The sequence below is a fragment of the Lampris incognitus genome, chromosome 4 (genome assembly GCF_029633865.1).
Source record: "Lampris incognitus isolate fLamInc1 chromosome 4, fLamInc1.hap2, whole genome shotgun sequence".
Taxonomy (NCBI): domain Eukaryota; kingdom Metazoa; phylum Chordata; class Actinopteri; order Lampriformes; family Lampridae; genus Lampris; species Lampris incognitus.
In genome coordinates, this window is record NC_079214.1 from 32,764,982 (window position 1) to 32,784,235 (window position 19,254).

Below are 19,254 nucleotides of genomic sequence, written 5' to 3' on the forward strand. Positions count from 1 at the left end.
AAGAAAAAAACCTTCACATGTACAAGGATAGATAAAACAAATGCTATACTGTATAACTGAGTTATTCTGCCAAGTTTGGAAAATTTCAAAAATGTGTTTTTCTGAGATCATAATTGGTTTGACCTTTATCTCTACAATGATCTTAAAATAAAACCCTTTTCCAATAAAATTATTATGTCCTTATAGTGCTTCAATTACACAGCAGAATAGGTATCAGTTGCAGACTATAGCTCAAATAGAGTTGCGGTGTGATCTATTGAGAATCGTCTTTACATAAGAATGCACAAAAACTTTGCAGTAATGAGCTGACAGTTAAGACATGACTCTTTATCCAGGCAGGTTGCTTCAGCTCATTCTAACCAGATACAATGAAACAAAATATTTATTTTCATAAAAGGCATGGGAAAAAAAAGCATGCAGGCATTTCCAATAGCCAACAACAAAGCATTTACTTATGGCCATCAATAGACTATTGTCTCTACATGTGGTTTTCCTATTGGTGACAAATCACGATGTGCAGTTCAAACCTGTGTGTGTGTGTGTGTGTGTGTGTGTGTGTGTGTGTGTGTGTGTGAGAGAGAGAATGTCACTGATATGTGCATTAACCCCTGCTTTCTAGGTAGATGATTAATCTACCCATCGTGTCTGTGGTGGGTTTTCTCCGGGTGCTCCAGTTTCCCCCACCATCAAAAAGACATGCATGTTAGGGTTAATACTCCTGTCTGTGTCCCTGACCGAGGTGTGGCATGACAAACCGGAGTTGGTCCCCAGGTGCTGCATGGCGGCTGCCCACTGCTCCTAGCTACACACCTAGGATGGTTTAAATACAGAGCATAATTTCCCTACGGGCATCACTAAAGTATATCCAAGGCTCAGCGTTTTTGGTTTTTACCGATTTTCACCGAAAAATACCCAGATTTTTTAAAAGGAGCAGATCGGTTTAAACTGATTTTCACCTGGATTTTATGTTTCCATGAATCCAAAGGTTGTTCCTGTTTGTGTGAGGTTATGTAACAGTGTCCTCTTGTGGCAAAATTCGGCATGCTGGACGGCTTTGAAAAGTAAAAACCGAAAACGCTGAGCCTTGAGTATATCGAAATTAAAAAAAAAAAGTCTTTATTTCTTTTTGCCCTATTTCCCTCACTCACTTTCTCTCTTTCTTATACTCCCCCTTCTTCTTCTTCAGCTGTTTTGTACTTTGTTGTGCATTCTGTGCCCCTGTCTTGTACTCTCCAGCCGATTTGCCCTTTCTGTATTTTGAAACTGCTGAGCTATGATCTGTATGGAACTCTTTTTTTTTCCTGCATTTCGGGTCGTTCTGTATTTTTGTGTCAGGTCACTTATAGGAGATTCATTTCTGAGATTTTGTTGCAGACATATAGTGAGGGATATGTGAAGAGGGTAACAGAGAAACAAATTAAATTTAGTTAAGAGTGCTGAGAAAGTCATAAATACTTTAAGAAACACACACACACACACAGGTGCGCGCGCACACACACACACACACACACACACACACACACACACACACACACACACACACACACACACACACACACACCATGCCACCCTATACTTGAGAGCCCCTTACTGACTACATGCATTCCCTTAACCTTAACCATCATATCTACATGCCTAACCTTAACCCTTACCCTAACTTTAACCTAATCCTAATTCTAACCTCAACCCTAAAACCAAGTCCTAACCCTAATACAGACCCTTTACTTCATTGGGACCCAAAAAATGTCCCAACAAGGTAGGTGGTTTCAGGTTTTTCTATCCTAGTGGGGACATTTGGTGCCCATTAGCACAGAAAAACCTGGTACAAACACACACACACACACACACACACATGCTCTCACACACACACATGCTCTCACACACACACACACACACACACACAAGCATCATAAACACATACACAATGTGAACACAGTTCCTACAGGTATACTCTGACATACACACACACACATATACACCCAGACATACCCATGCATATTTACAAAGGCTTGCAGAAATACATAGACACATACCACGTAAACTGTCATTCTTTCAGACGGCCAAAATAATTTATGAAAAAAACAAACAAAACAAAACATTCTGTGATTTGATTGTAGGTCAGGTACTTTGTGGCTAGCTTTCAGGTTTACCCAGGGAATAAATGTTATTCCTTGCAGCAGTAATGCAGCTTTCTGAAATTATATTGACTTTGCCAGAAGCATATTTCAACATGTCGTGCCGTGAGAGGGGCTGAAAAGTATTTAGGAGTTCATTACAGATCATGAAGTGTTTATACACTTTGCTGCTGGAGTGGAGACTCTCACATTAAACATGCAGCTAAAGTCATGAGACAGAGTTCATGTTCAAACTGTGAAGACAGTAGATCATCCCTGGTTTTGTGCTTACCCACTAATGTCAGCACACTTATCCACACTCCCGTCACAGACATCATCCATTCACTCATCCACCTACACTCACCTCTAAAGGGTATACAGTTACTGTGCATGCATTTAGATGTTTTATTCAACAATGAAATAGTTTGACCAAATGTCTGTCAGTTTACACAATATCCCTCTTAAACAATAAAAAAATAATCATTGTTTTTCCATATACATGTGCAACAATAACTCGCATTAAGATTTGATACTTATGTCAACTGCCATTGTCTCACAACAGCTGTGCAACACTGTGGTTTCAACAAAAACTAGTGAAAGAGGGCAATCAAGCTCGGTGTGACCAGAAACATAAAATAACACTTGAGCCTCTTCCCTCTGCTTTTCTCTTGGGTTCCTCAGCGCCCCCAGCTCTCCGGCTGTCAGTTAATGAGACACTGGTGGTGGACCCTGGGCGTGATGTAACCCTGACCTGTGAGGTGACTGCCGGCTTCCCCCCACCCACTGTGACATGGTCACGGTACCCTGGCTCTCTGCCTCTCAGTGCTCAGGTCCGTGGAGGTTCATTGATGCTGCGGGCTGTCACACCAGGTGATGCAGGCTTCTACAACTGCACAGCTGTCAACAACGTGGGCAATCCTGCACGCAGAAATGTGAACCTCATTGTCAGAAGTAAGTATAAATGTTTTGTCGAAGTGAGTCTTATGTCTTTGTGTGTGTGTGTGTGTGGTGCGGGAAGTCAAGAGAGTGTTGGTGTGTGGGGGCAGATAGATTGTGTGCAGGTACGCGTGGGCCTTTGTGCAGATGTGCTTGTGTACAGGTATGCATAATTAGTGGTATGTGTGTTTGTACATTATATCACTGTCTACACTAAAATCACATGAAATATAAAATGCATACATAAAGCCCATTAAAGTTAGCTGTGAAAACAGTGTAAATGTAGTTTTATTGTTTTCTCACAGTATCACTCAAAGGTTCTACCCTACCCAGCCTTGTGGACTGAACGTACAACACAATTTATTGTTACCGTATTTGCTGGACTATAAGTCGTTGTTTTTGGTTTTTTTTTACTCGTCTGGCTGGTCCTGCGACTTATATTCCAAAGATACTTATATAATGCAATTTTTTTTGGACAAATACACTGCATTAAACAGTACTAGATGGCACTGTTTAATCTTCTGACTCAATTGAAAAGTCTGCGACTTAAAGGGGGGAAAAAAAAGTCTGCGACTTGCCGCAAGTTGGTTTATACAGAAGTTTATACGGAGTTAGCCCGCTACATCGGTCACAGTCATAGATGTATTATAGTACATCCATGTCCACAGTTCTTTGCAATGGCAGCAGTTCAAATGGCCGCCGCGGCGCTGACCATCCTGCTATGTTTATTTGAAGTGGAATGTCCGCTCTACTGTCATTTAATTTCTATGGTACCACCATATAAATGCGACTTAAACTCTGAAGCGACTTATATGTTTTTTTCCTCACACCGTGTTCTTTGCTGAGTGCAACTAATATGCCGTGTGACTTGTAGTCCGGGAAATACAGAGTATTCAGGACTCAGGTATGAAGGAGGATAACAGACTGGATCTCTGTTAGATCCTGTATGGTGTCTTTTATTTAACAGGTGAGACAGAATAGCCAATACTTTGACAACAAGGCTCCCATACTAAAACTGGCTTTGGTACATACCTTGCAAAAGAAAAAAATCTACATCTTTGGCAAACATTCTCAGCAGACTCAGCAACTGAAATAGAGAGTAAACAATTTTAACAGCCAATCGACCAAACAGTTTGGGAGTTATCAGCTCAGCAACGCTGCTGGAGTTGTGTGGTTGTGACATTTATGAACTCTCTGAATACAATCTGACTTTGTTTTATTTTATTAATTTGTTTTTGTCATTGTTGTTTTGTTATTCCATGGATATATATGCACACCCTAAAACAACAAGTCAAGTCAATTTTATTTGTATAGTCCAATATCACAATTTACAAATTTACCTCATTTGGCTTAACAGCAACACAACATCCTGTCCTTAGACCCTCTCATCGGATAAGGAACAACTCCCTGAAAAAACCCTTTAACAGGGAGAAAAAAATAGGAAGAAACCTCAGGGAGAGCAACAGAGGAGGGATCTCCCAAGACAGACAACATGTAATGAATGTTGTGCTTACACAATATACAGAATACAACATTGAAAGAGGATAATAGAATTATAAAATGTATGAAAAATAAGATGAGGAGGATGCCAAGCAGTGTCCAGACGCCGCCGGAACAGCCCAGGACCAACAACAAACATAAATGTTGCCTGCACACCCTTGGAATTGCCAGTCTGCGGTGCCGAAAGCTGAGTTTATCTCAGGCTACACATCCTTGCTCTCCCTCAACTTTCTTGCTCTAACTGAGACCTGGATCATGCCAGAAAACACTACCACACCTGCAGCTATGTCTGATGTGTACTCTTTTTCTCACACTCCCAGAGCTGGGAGGCGGGGTAGTGGTACTGGCCTGCTGATCTCCCTGAAATGGAAATACTCTCTTGTTTCCATTCCACAATTTTCTCTGAATTTCATGCTGTTACTGTCTCTTATCCAGCCAAGCTCACCATCGTGGTTGTGTACCGCCCACCAGGCCCCCTTGGTGAGTTTCTGGAGGAGCTAGACACACTTGTCTCGCACTTCCCTGTTGATGACTCTGCACTTATCCTTCTCGGTGACTTCAACATCCACACTAACAAGCTAGATCCTCTTCTCTCTTTCCTCTCCTCCTTTGACCTTCACCTCTCACCCTCTCCTCCTACCCACAAGGCCAGCAACCAGCTAAACCTTATCTTTACTAGACACTGTCCTATTTCCAATCTCTCTGTTACTCCCCTCCAGCTCTCTGACCACTCTTTCATGTCCTACTCTCTCTCCCTCTCTTCACCCCCCTCAGCCCCTTCCCCTACCCACATGGTTTCCACCCGTAGACACCTCCGCTCTCTCTCCACCACTGATCTTTCTTCCTCTGTTACCTCTATCCTCCCTACACCTGAATCTTTCTCTCTCCTACCCCCTGACACTGCTACTGATCTTCTTCTCTCTACCCTCTCCTCTTCTCTGGACAATCTCTGTCCCCTCACCTCCAGGCCTGCACGCCCAACTCCACCTGCCCCTTGGCTGACCGACTCAGTATGTACTGACAGACGGAGCCTGAGAGTGGCAGAGCGCAAATGGAGAAAAGGCAAACTGCCAGAGGACCTTATCAACTTCCAGTCTCTTCTTTCCACTTTCTCCTCCTCCCTTTCTGCTGCTAAGGCTGCCTTCTGTCGCTGTAAAATCATATCCTCTGCCTCTAATCCTAAGAAACTCTTTGAAACCTTCTCTAGACTTCTTCAACCCCCACCTCCTCCTCCTACTTCCTCCCTTCTCCCTGATGACTTCGCTAACTTCTTTGACAAGAAGGTAAATTACATCAGATCCTCCTTTTCTCACCACCCGGTTAGTGCTGCTTGCACTATCCCACCCTCTGCAACCTCCTTCACCTCTCCACATCCCACCATATCCCACCTTGCTCCCATCTCCCCCGACGAGGTTCTAAACCTCATCACATCCAGTCACCCCACCACATGCTCCCTTGACCTGGTCCCCTCCCCTCTTCTTCAGTCTATAGCACCTGAACTCCTTCCCTATCTAACCCACCTCATCAACACCTCCCTCCAGGCAGGATGCTTTCCATCTGCCTTCAAGACTGCTAGAGTCACCCCCCTTCTCAAGAAACCATCACTTAACCCCTCTGATGTCAAAAAACTACAGACCAGTTTCCCTTCTACCCTTTCTATCCAAAACTTTCGAACGTGCTGTCTTTAACCAACTTTCTTTGTACCTCCACCAGAACAACCTCCTGGACCCCAACCAGTCTGGGTTCAGGGTGGGTCACTGGACAGAGACGGCCCTCCTTGCAGTGACAGAATCGCTGCACTCTGCGAGAGCAAACTCTCTCTCCTCTGTCCTGATACTCCTGGACCTGTCAGCTGCGTTTGACACAGTGAACCACCAGTTCCTCCTCTCTACCCTCGAGGGGCTGGGTGTCACAGGCTCTACACTCTCAAAGTTTGCATCCTACCTGATGGGTCGCTCCTACCAGGTGACATGGAGGGGATCTGTGTCGGAGCCTCGCTGACTACAGGCGTTCCACAGGGTTCGGTTCTGGGTCCTCTCCTTTTCTCCCTGTACACAACATCCCTGGGTTCTGTTATTCGCTCGCGTGACTTCTCTTACCATTGTTATGCCGATGACACCCAGCTGATCTTGTCCTTTCCTCTCTCTGACACACAAGTAGAGACACACATTGCTGCCTGCTTGACTGACATCTCGGAGTGGATGGCAACACACCACCTGAAGCTCAGTCTGGACAAGACAGAGCTGATGTTCCTCCCGGGGAAAGGTTGCCAACACCGAGACCTGGCCATCACCATTGACAACACCGTGGTGACGCCAAATCAGACTGTGAGGAATCTGGGTGTGATCCTGGACGACCAACTGTCATTTGCTGAAAACATTGCATCGGTTGCTCGCTCCTGCAGATTACTCCTCTATAACATCAGGAGGATTCGCCCACTCCTCACCGACGAGATGGCACAAGTGCTCATCCAGGCTCTGGTCATCTCCCAGCTGGACTACGGCAACTTCCTCCTTGCTGGCGCCCTGGTGTCGGCCATCAGACCTCTGGAGCTTGTTCAGAAAGCTGCACCTCGTCTGGTGTTCAACCGCCCTAAGTTCTCCCACACAGCTCCCCTTCTCATGTCCCTACACTGGCTCCCAGTAGCTGCTTGCATCCAGTTTAAGACTCTGGTGCTAGCCTACAGGGCAGTGAAAGGAACAGCGCCTTCCTATCTCCAGGCCATGGTCAAGCCCTACACCCCCACCCGACCACTTCGCTCTGCTGCCTCGGGACGCCTGGTTGCCCCGTCGCTCAGAGGCCCTTGCTGCCGATCGACCCGGTCACAGCTCTTTTCTGTCCTGGCCCCACAATGGTGGAATGAACTCCCCATTGATATTAGGACAGCGGAGTCGCTGCCCATCTTCCGGCGCAGGTTGAAAACTCACCTCTTTAAGAACTACTACCCTGCTACTTGTTCTTAGCACTTATTGTATTCACTCATTAAAAAAAAAATCTTTCTTGCGCATTTACTTTAGCACTGGTTTTGCTCTTAGATGCTTGTTTAGATGCACTTATAACCTCTGATGACTAGTAATTCTCCTGATTTCCTACGTTAAATGCATTTATTGTAAGTCGCTTTGGATCAAAGCGACTTACTGTAATGTAATGACTGTAATGTAATTAAGACCCTTCAAAAGTGAAACGGTAAATGATTCATGTTCAAATTTATCATGTAAAATATCATTAATGGTAAATAGGCTTTAGGTGTGTATCACAATATAATTGGTACTATTCATTCATTAATGCACAAGTAAAACATTTGTGTGTGTTTGTGTATATATATACACTCACTGGCCACTTTATTAGGTACACCTTGCTAGTACCGGGTTGGACCCCCTTTTGCCTTCAGAACTGACTTAATCCTTCGTGGCATAGATTCAACAAGGTACTGGAAACATTCCTCAGAGTGTTTGGTCCATATTGACATGATAGCATCACGCAGTTGCTGCAGATTTGTCGGCTGCACATCCTTGATGCGAATCTCCCGGTCCACCACATCCCAAAAGTGCTCTATTGGATTGAGATCTGGTGACTGTGGAGGCCATTTGAGTACAGTGAACTCATTGTCATGTTCAAGAAACCAGTCTGAGGTGATTCGAGCTTTATGACATGGCGCGTTATCCTGCTGGAAGTAGCCATCAGAAGATGGGAACACTGTGGTCATAAAGGGATGGACATGGTCAGCAACAATACTCAGGTAGGCTGTGGCGTTGACACGATGCTCAATTGGTACTAAGGGGCCCAAAGTGTGCCAAGAAAATATCCCCCACACCATTACACCACCATCACCAGCCTGAACCGTTGATACAAGGCAGGATGGATCCATGCCTTCATGTTGTTGACACCAAATTCTGACCCTACCATCCGAATGTCGCAGCAGAAATCAAGACTCATCAGACCAGGCAACGTTTTTCCAGTCTTCTATTGTCCAATTTTGGTGAGCCTGTGCGAATTGTAGCCTCAGTTTCCTGTTCTTAGCTGACAGGAGTGGCACCCGGTGTGGTCTTCTGCTGCTGTAGCCCATCTGCCTCAAGGTTCGACGTGCTGTGCGTTCAGAGATGCTCTTCTGCATACCTCGGTTGTAATGAGTGGTTATTTGAGTTACTGTTGCCTTTCTGTCAGCTCGAACCAGTCTGGCCATTCTCGTCTGACCTCTGGCATCAACAAGGCATTTTCGCCCACAGAACTGCCGCTCACTGGATATTTTCTCTTTTTCGGACCATTCTCTGTAAACCCTAGAGATGGTTGTGCATGAAAATCCCAGCAGATCAGCAGTTTCTGAAATACTCAGACCAGCCCGTCTGGCACCAACAACCATGCCACGTTCAAAGTCACTTAAATCGCCTTTCTTCCCCATTCTGATGCTCGGTTTGAACTGCAGCAGATCGTCTTGACCATGTCTACATGCCTAAATGCATTGAGTTGCTGCCATGTGATTGGCTGATTAGAAATTTGCGTTAACGAGCAGTTGGACAGGTGTGCCTAATAAAGTGGCCGGTGAGTGTATATATATATGTATATATATCATGTAAATACACCCAAACGCATTTGTTGATCGCAACACTTTCAAATATTTTTGAAAAGGCTAGTATGGTAAAATGTAGTTGTCATTTTAGGTTTAGACCACGTTCATCTTCAGCTTTTATCCAAATACAGATAGAGCCTTTTTTTTTTATTCATTAGGTATGGGTGCATGTACATGCAACGCCCGAACAGATGTGTGCGAGTGCTAGTGAAAATGTGTTGTTGCTGTTGCTACATGAAAGAATGGATGTATGGGTGAATGGATGTGTGTGTGTGTGTGTGTGTGTCTGGTTGTATGCTTTTACAGGTATGCATTTATTCATATGTATGCATGTTCATGGTATTTGGATATGTTGAGCGGTTACATTGTAGCCTTTGCAAGGATTTGTGTTTCCCTGTTTTTGCCCATGTTTGTTTCTGTACGTGTGTGGAAAACCTGTGTGGATTATGTGTATGCATGCACATGTGTGACACGCGAGCAGTTGATCCATCATTAGTGAGGTTGGATGTAAAAATCTTCTCAGAAATGTAGGGTTAAATAGTATTCCTCTCTATATCCCCTGTGGCCAAAACAAAAGCCTTCCAATCTCCCTCCCCTCCAGCTATTTTTAGTCCCTTTAATCATCTTTATTCACTCCAATTAGTTAGACTGGAGTGGAAGCAATTAGCGTCCACCTCTTCTGTTACTTAACACTGTTGAGAACGTATGCTGGATGGATTTCTCCTGTTAGCTTAATGGGCCTGAACGCATCATCACACCAGCCAGCACAGGTGGCATGGCGGGGGATGAGAAAAAGACACACACACACACACACACACACACACACACACACACACACACACACACACACACACACACACACACACACACACACGCACACACATGCGCATGCATGCACGCGGATACACAGCTAGTCATCACTCTTTGTTTCTCTGTCACTCTCTCCATTTCTCTTTAACACACATCGGCACAAATACATACACATTCATGCACACCATGCCACTTCTCCACAATAGCAGGTAAAGAACTCATTATGGTTGAGGTATTGCATGGGCCATATGGCCAGTACCAAACACCTCAGTTCCACCCAAGTAGCTAGTTAATAAGCTCGGGGAGCATTCAAATCCAGCATCCAGCATTGCTCTTCTGTCCCCCTTAACGCCTGTTTCTACCCTGGGCGGGGACCGAGAGGGTTATTGGTATTCAGCAAGGATGTCTGTGGGGAGGGACAGCCTTTGAAACTGTAAATTGAATGGGACAGTGTAAGTGTTACTTTGTGTCCTTGATTTTGTTCTCCTCCCCCTCTCTATCACTTTTACTTTATGTTGTATTCTTTTTTTCATGGCCTGCATCACACATTTTTGTCCTCTTACCCCTTTTTTCTGCTCTTTGATATTTCTGTTGTTTTCCTCTCTCCTCTTCTACCTCATCTTTGTCTTTAAACAACCCTTATATTTGCCTCACTCTTGTGGTCTCATTCATCTGTGATCCTATACCCTATCCATCCTGTATTCTCTTTCTTTGTGTCCCATGTCCTCTTTATTGTTCACCCAATCTTCTTCCGTTCACCCTGTTTTTAACCACGTGCTTCCACCTCATCCTTTCCCACACCATTTAACCCCCATCTCCTTCTTTCTCTTTCTTTACCCACCTCTTCACCACCGCCAGCAATGACCAACCTGACCTTCCAGATCACACCTGACTCCAACAAAGACAGTGAGACCATCCAGATGGGTCGTGACCTCAAGCTGTCCTGCCATGTAGACGCCACACCGCAGGACAAGGTCAACTACACGTGGTACAAGAATGGTGCGCCTGTCTACAACTCCGAGAGCCTCATTTTGCTGCGTAGTGACCCGGACATGGCCCCCGGCACCAGCAGTTTGGAGATTGTGGATATGAAGTTCCGTGACCTGGCCACTTACAGTTGCGTGGCCTACTTCCCTGGGAGCAGGGTGCCTGAGCTCCGTGTGGATGTCAACATCTCTCAGAATAGTGGTAAGATTTCTATCCCTCTTTTTCAACCTCAGTGTTCCTAAGGGTCAAGTGGCTACATGTAACTGCATATCCCAAGTCGTCGGGAAGGGGAAAAAAAACTGTATTTGGTCAGCAAGCAACCAAGGAATAATGTTATTCTCTTCCATCCAGTCTAAGGCTAGTGGATAGTTGTAGCACTGACTAGTGTTCATCATTAGATGAGAGTGCAATTTAAAGGACAATTCTGTTTTTTTTTCTTGCTTTTTATTTTTTCTACCATCAAGCTCTTGTTTTCATAGTTTTTGCCATTTTGTATATTCATTATGACTTCAGTTTACACTCCGGCTTTTGGTGATTTTGGACATAAAACCACCACCTAACAAAGCTTTGCAACGGCAGCTTTTTGGGTAACTGAACATGACCCTCAAACCTGTTCTTTAGACAATAATGAGAAAAAAAAACCCTTAGTGCCTCATTTAGACTGTGCACATGATTGTCCATTATTTCTCAATTGCACTTCCCAGGTAGTTTAACAATGGTTACTTCTACCTGCGTTAAGTATAAGCTAGTTATTCCTGTAAAGCGGGGCGGAGACTGTACAAATTGAGACCAATTTTAACCCCGATTTGGCCATCATCGGGCAGAATTTCCACCTCATTGGCTGTTGTTTGACGTGCAGTTTGAGGGGGGTCTCAGTGCCCTTTTTCTTGTTGTTGTTGGCGTTTATTGGCGGTTAGCATTGAAAATGTTTCATTACTATCACCTACTGAAATGTAAGAACTTCACTAACTTCACTATTTACATTGTACACCCAAAGTGTTTAATTCAATAACTCAGACCCAGCCTGAGTTGATGCAAATCCCTCCTGCAGTGTAACTTCTAGATCTTCTCCAGATATGTCCACAACATTCAAATATCTCCTGGCAGTATCCAACACCATCTTGATTCTTTCCGACTTCTCTTTTATTTCAGCAGTGGAATTTATGACCATGGCGATGAATGCCAAAAATCTTTTGTTGTCCATGCAGATATTCTGGTCAGCTCCATTCCTTTTCTGCTCCGGTTCTTTTTGCGCCTCTACCATCTTGTAATTTCTCTCCATTATATCAGCAGCTTCAGCATATGGCAATCCCATTTCTGCTCTCATCTTAATCACTTTCTTTCCCCAAAATATTTTTGGACATTGTGCTGACCCCGTGTCATGATTTCTCTTTCAGTGCAGACATTTTTCTTGCTCCTTCTCAACTTTACACTCCTCCATTTTGCAGTTGTCCTCCCCACATCTCCCACATCTTCTCACTCCATTACATACTGCTGCAACATGTCCATATTCTCTCTCTAATCATCAGCCGCTTCTCCGGATGTCCACATTCTTGACAAGAAAAGCATCTGAGAGGAGCTCTCTCATATGCCCTCATCCTGTAACATATACTCACGCAACACTCTTTCCGGCATCCCCCTTCAAAAATCAAACACACGGCATTACTGACCTCATTCTCCCTTTCTCGGAATCTAGCCATTCTTCTTGCCTCATAAACATCTACAACATCCTGAAATGACTCAGCCTTTACTGACAGTGGCACACCATTTATCAATCCCTTCATCCTTGCTTTTGATCTGAGTGGGAGGCAAGTCACACAGCAATAATCTTTAAATACATCAATCTTAAGGGCTCTATCTCTCTGACACTTTGATATGCAATCGATGATAACCATCTCACTTCTAGTTATCCTGATCGATCGTACATCTCCCAAGTTTTTTCCCTACACACTTTCCGACTGCATGTGGGTCCTTGAGAACCCTGTTTTCTCTCGTCACAGCTATCCTCCCAAGAAGATACATTCCCAATGACTGACTAGAATCACTTGAGCAATTTAATGTATTTTTATTATTTTTCCCCCCCTTTTTTCCCCAATTGCACCCGTCCAATTACCCCACTCTTCCGAGCCGTCCCAGTCGCCGCTCCACCCCCTCTGCTGATCCAGGGAGGGCTGCAGACTGCCACATGGCTCCTCCGATACATGTGTGGAGTCGCCAGCCGCTTCTTTTCACCTGACAGTGAGAAGTTTCACCAGGTGGACATAGCGTGTGGGAGGATCACGCTGTTCCCCCCAGTTCCCTCTCCACCCTGGACAGGCACCCCGACCGATCAGAGGAGGCCAGGACACATACCCACATCTGGCTTCCCACCCGTAGACACGGCCAATTGTGTCTGTAGGGACGCCTGGCCAAGCCTCACGTGTTACTCCAAGCCAGGTAACACGGGGGATTCGAAGTTGGTGGGCAACGGAATAGACCGCTACGCTACCCGGACACCCTATAAGTCTTCCTTTTCTTTTTATTTTCTAACCCTCTTGTTTCCTCATTTCCATTTTCAGTTTTGCTCTCCGACTTCGACACCATTTATGCCATCATCCAGAAGGCCAGTCGCGATGCCCAAATGATCAATGATCTGGCTGTTGGATGATCGGATGGATTTCTAGCATGTCAGAAATTTTAATCGGCTGTCTTGCAGTTTGAGCGGTATTGTGATTCAATTCCCCACTATTCAGTGCACCTTGCGCGAGCCAACAAAAACAACATGGCGAAGACCAGAGAGCGTACTTTGGACTGACTTTAAGGAGACCAGAGAGATTGAGCTCTGGCAACAGTAGTCTATTATTATATTAGATTAAATAGGGTTTTTGCCATGGTGGTTTGTCCAATCTTGACTGCAACCTGTGCCTTCTCCTAGCCCTCTTCGTAAACATGTCTTAACATGTAAAATGGAATTAATCCGCACCTTGGACGATGTAGCCACATTGTTTGAATAAAACTTTATTGGAATTGTCAATGGACAAAACTGTTGGGAGTTCTCTGTGTAAACGTTCAGTGTGAGCGCCCACGTCGTGGTGTGTTGATCGAACTATACAGTGTGAGCATAGACGTGGACTTTGGCCACGCAAAACCAATAATTTAAACGTGGAGTGTGAGAAGATTGCATAAATAATACAGCGTCTGCCTGGTTTAAGTTGAACCAAGAGGTAGCCCAGCGATGTATTGAACCAGAGAGAATTATAGAAATGTCATGTAATACCTTTTCAACTTGCACTTTTGTTTTCACTTCCATATATGTGGCATAGATAATTGGGTTAAATTTGACTTCTCGAAACTGCCTGAAACACATGCTCAGCTGCACAGAAAGAGGCTGTTATAAAGCTGTGTTCGGCGGTAGTCTCATGTTCAAGCATCTCCACAGTGAAGCCGGTGAGTAAAACCAATATGCATGATGGCAAAGATTAGAGAAGTAAAACCTAGGTTATAAAATAATGTAATAATCCTTTAATTTGTTAGTGGGTGATTGTCTGTTGATCGGTGGCACCGCTGAAAAGTTTTTCTTGTAGTCATTTATTTCTCATTGTTGGAAGAGGAACTGAAGGGTTTCCTTTAACACTTAGCCTCAGTCCTTAAAAAAAGATAAATGGCCATGTTTCAAACACTGAATTTTTCTGGAGGTCTGAATATACATAGATTCAAGATGTTTTAGGGAAAGCCAGGATGATTTCTGTCCTCACTTAAGTTTTTTCTCTCTCAAACATCGTTTCATTTCAAGTTTTCTTTACAAGAGCTTTTGTGCGCATGTGCACACTCATACACATCATACTTGCAAACCTTTGGAGACCCTGTGGGATTGGTTTTAGGACAGGGGATGGGTAGAGGAGCATAATGGGTATCATTGAAAATACCGACTTAGAAATTCATTCATTCAATTCTATTTCTACTCTGGGTATATGTGTAATTCTTTTTGATATTGAGTGAGAGCCTCATAACAGGAGAAAAACAGAGGACTTTGCAATGCAGAAGGACACCGATGGTGGAAATTGGGAGAGTCCTGGGAAAAACGGGAGGGTTGGCAAATATGAACAAACACACACACACACACACACACACACACACACACACACACACACACACACACACACACACACACACACACACACGCACACAGACAACAAATACCCAAATTTGTACAGGTTCTGTCTTGATGATGTTCTAGTTCTGTGTCCCGAGGCAGACATTTGTTGCTTTTCCTTTCCTTTTATTGAATCTTGTTATTCTCTACTCTTGCACCATGAAGTTATATGTCTTTTAATTGATTTGCTGGCCTGTCTTTGTTTCTTACTGGTGTCTTTTGGCTTCAGCAGTGTCACTTAATCTCTCTTGGGTTGACTGGATCCAAGATGGAAGTTTGACTGGTCTCTTCGTCTATTTGCAGTTGTGTTGCTTAACTATTCTCTTTCTGGATATTTGATTTCAACTTTTTTTTTCTCATCTATCCATCCTTCTCTTACCCCACACTTACTTTTTCTCTCTCATCCTCAGCTAAGCTTACTTCAAGTTACTGTTTAAGGGTGTATGTGTGTGTCCATCTGTCTGTGTGAGGATGTGTGTTCTCCTGTGTGCTTAGTCTTAATGTCAGCTCTCGCCACTGAGCCGTTATCTTCTAATGTTTCTTCTCTTACGTGGAAACGGTGTTGGTTTCCAGTCAAATGACCACTGTTGTTGTCACGATCAGTTTCAACCTTTTGCTTTTTTTGTCATCTCTCACCAGCACACACATATTTTCTTCTTTCCCATCATTTGTCATTTTCTTTGCCCTCAAACACCTTTCAGGTTCCTCCCTTTGTTTTTCAATCACATTCTTCTCTGCTTTGAACTTTTCCCTCTCACACTTTGTACACATTTTCTGTTGCATCTTCTCCCTCTCTTTCCTTCCTCACTTTTCTTCCTTCTTTGGCCAATCCAATTCCCCTTTTCTTAATTTTTGTTGTTTTCTACTTTTTCTTAATTTTTTAATAACTACATTCAGAGAGAGAGAAAGAGAGAGAGAGAACACACACACACACACATATATATATAAAGTACGATAATATAAAAATACAATGATAATATCCCTTCATCCATTATCCAAACTGATTATCCTGCTGTCAGAGTTGCGGGGATGCTGGAGCCTATCCCAGCAGTTATTGGGCAGCAGGCGGGGAGACACCCTGGACAGACCGCCAGGCCATTATAGATAATGACGGTATAAAAATGCAAAATAATATCCAGAGGCAGAGTAAAATACAAGTTAAACCAGTTATTAAGTAATTATTCTTTTGATTTTTCACTATATGTTAAGTTATCATTAAATAGCTAAATATTTTGAGTGGGCCTTAATTAAGCTAAGTGCAAAAGTTGCCGCTTGATTGAATATTGTTTTGTAAATGTCATCACTGTGTGCCTTATATTCAAAAGCATTTCGTACGCTGTGTCTAAATACCATGAAAATAGCTGTTGTTCAAATTTTTTAAATTTATGCCAAATAAATTAATTTCAAATTCACCACATGTTGTCTCCTCTCCTTCCCCCTTCCTCTCCCTCTCTACTTCCTGTCATTTCCTCCAGTCACGCCTCCAGTACTGGCGCCACCTGCAGGGGGCAACATGGTCAGTGTGAGAGAGGGAGGTAGCACTGAGCTGGTGTGTTTGGTTGTAGATGGCAAGCCACGCCCGCCTGTACTGTGGTCACGGACAGACAAGGAGATGCTAATGCCATCGGGAAAGGCCATGGTGGAAACACGGGATGGCCACCTCAGGTTAACCAATGTCACCCGGGAAATGATGGGATTTTACAGGTGCCAGACTGCACCTTACAATGGTCTTAACATCAAACGGCGTGAAGCACAGGTCCAACTCGTCGTGCAGTGTAAGTATGGATAGAGCTTCTATTACTCCCAGTCATTATTACTCTTTCCTTTACCATAGCACTACCACCCACTAATATCCTTTACTGTGCAGTATTGGAAAATATTACTTCTGCTTTTACAGCTACTATTAACATTATTATTGCCATTACCATTATGACCACTATCACTACCAATTAAGTCAGCGGTCGGGAACCTATGGCTCGCGAGCCATATATGGCTCTTCCGGTGACGGCATATGGCTCCCAGACAATTTTGAGTTGAAAAAAATTTTTTTTTCAAAAAAATCAGTTTGGAACTGATTTTAAAATACTTGTGATATTTCTTAATAATACTGTGTCATTTTAAAGTAAACAGAAATTAGTTTTGAAGATAAATTTCACGGGTCACGGGTCACCCGTGGGTCGGGTCGGGAACCAATGGCTCGCGAGCATGTCCGGGTCATTGTAAAGGTGAAGAAATCAATTTTATCAGATAGCCAACTAGTTTATCTGCTTCAACCCTTGTAACGGAAAAGATGGCGAAAAGAAAAAAAGACGATGATTACCGTGCATTCCAGGCTGCGTGGACAGAGGAATTTGCATTTGTGGAGAGAGCAGGATCTGCGGTATGTCTAATATGCAATGATAAAATTGCATCGATGAAACGGTCAAATATAAAGCGGCACTTCGATACGCACCATGCTTCATTTGCATCGAAATATCCAGCGGGGGACAGCAGGAAAAGGGCATGCGAGGAGCTACAGCGGAGAGTGCAGACGAGTCAGCAGCAACTACGTGTGTGGACCAAGCAAGGTGACGGGAATTCCGCTAGCTTTGCGGGGGCTTTGGCAATAGTAAGGAATGGAAAGTCATTCACAGATGGCGAGTATGCCAAAACATTCATGCTTGATGTGGCCAATGAACTGTTTGATGACTTCCCAAATAAAGACAAGATAATCAAACGAATAAAAGACATGCCCCTGTCAGCAAGAACTGTGCACGATCGTAGCATCATGATGGCAAATCAAGTCGAGGAAACACAAATTAAGGACATAAACGCCGGGACATACTTTTCTCTCGCGTTAGATGAGTCAACAGACGTTAGCCATCTATCTCAGTGCAGTATCATTGCCAGGTATGCTGCAGGTGACACACTGCGTGAGGAAAGCTTGGCTGTTTTGCCAATGAAAGGGACAACAAGAGGAGAGGATTTATTCATGTCTTTCATGGAGTTTGCTAAAGAAAAAAAACTACCGATGGATAAACTTATTTCTGTCTGTACTGATGGTGCACCCTGTATGTTGGGGAAGAACAAAGGATTTGTAGCGCTTCTCCGTGAACATGAAAAGAGAGCCATCCTAAGTTTTCATTGCATCCTGCACCAGGAGGCGCTTTGCGCTCAGACGTGTGGCCAGGAGCTTGGCGAGGTGATGTCTCTGGTCATTCGAGTGGTCAACTTTATTGTTGCCCGAGCTTTAAATGATCGCCAGTTTAAAGCTCTGTTAGAAGAAGTTGGGAATCATTATCCCGGTCTGCTTTTACACAGCAACGTGCGTTGGTTGTCAAGGGGGAAGGTGCTCAGCCGTTTTGCAGCTTGCCTGAGTGAAATCCGGACTTTTCTTGAAATGAAAGGCGTCAAGCATCCTGAGCTAGACAACACTGACTGGCTCCTGCAGTTTCACTATCTCGTGGACATAACTGGCCATCTGAACCAGCTCAATGTGAAAATGCAAGGTATTGGAAATACAGTCTCATCCCTTCAACAAGCAGTGTTTGCATTTGAAAGCAAGCTGGAAATCTTTCTCAGGGACATTGAAACAGGTCGTCTTCTGCACTTTGAAAGACTGCAACAATTTAGAGATGCATGCTTAGCAAGTGACTCCACTCAACATCTGGATCTCCAGCAGCTAGCTGGCTTTACGTTCAATCTCCTGCAGTCATTCAAAGCACGTTTTGGAGAATTTCGTGCGCGCACTGGTCTTTTCAAGTTCATCACTCATCCACATGAGTGTGCAGTGGACAAAATCGACCTGACATGCATCCCCGGGGTCTCTATCGGAGACTTTGAGCTGGAAGTTGCTGACCTGAAGGCATCAGACATGTGGATGAGTAAGTTCAAGTCACTTAATGGAGAGTTGGAAAGTCTTGCGCGACAGCGAGCAGAGCTGGCAAGGGAACACAAGTGGACAGAAATTAAAAATCTTCAACCTGAAGACCAGCTGATTCTTAAAACTTGGAACGAGCTTCCTGTGACATACCACACAATGCAGCGTGTGAGTATTGCCGTATTGACCATGTTTGGCTCTACATATGCATGTGAACAGTCTTTCTCGCATATGAGGAACATTAAGACCAACCTACGCTCACGTTTAACTGATGGAAGCCTCAACGCCTGCATGAAGCTCAACCTCACCACGTATGAACCAGACTACAAGGCCATCAGCAAAACCATGC

General features: G+C 44.0%; 1 protein-coding gene across 1 annotated transcript in view; it reads left to right on the plus strand.

The window, feature by feature from the left end:
- LOC130112027 (MAM domain-containing glycosylphosphatidylinositol anchor protein 1) overlaps window positions 1–19,254 on the plus strand; it is a 326,189-nt gene that overhangs the window by 177,478 nt on the left and 129,457 nt on the right. Inside the window, exons 7-9 of the mRNA XM_056279334.1 lie at window positions 2,796–3,065; window positions 10,786–11,115; window positions 16,522–16,821. Coding sequence (XP_056135309.1) covers window positions 2,796–3,065; window positions 10,786–11,115; window positions 16,522–16,821 — 900 coding nt within the window. The remainder of the gene's footprint in view (window positions 1–2,795; window positions 3,066–10,785; window positions 11,116–16,521; window positions 16,822–19,254) is intronic.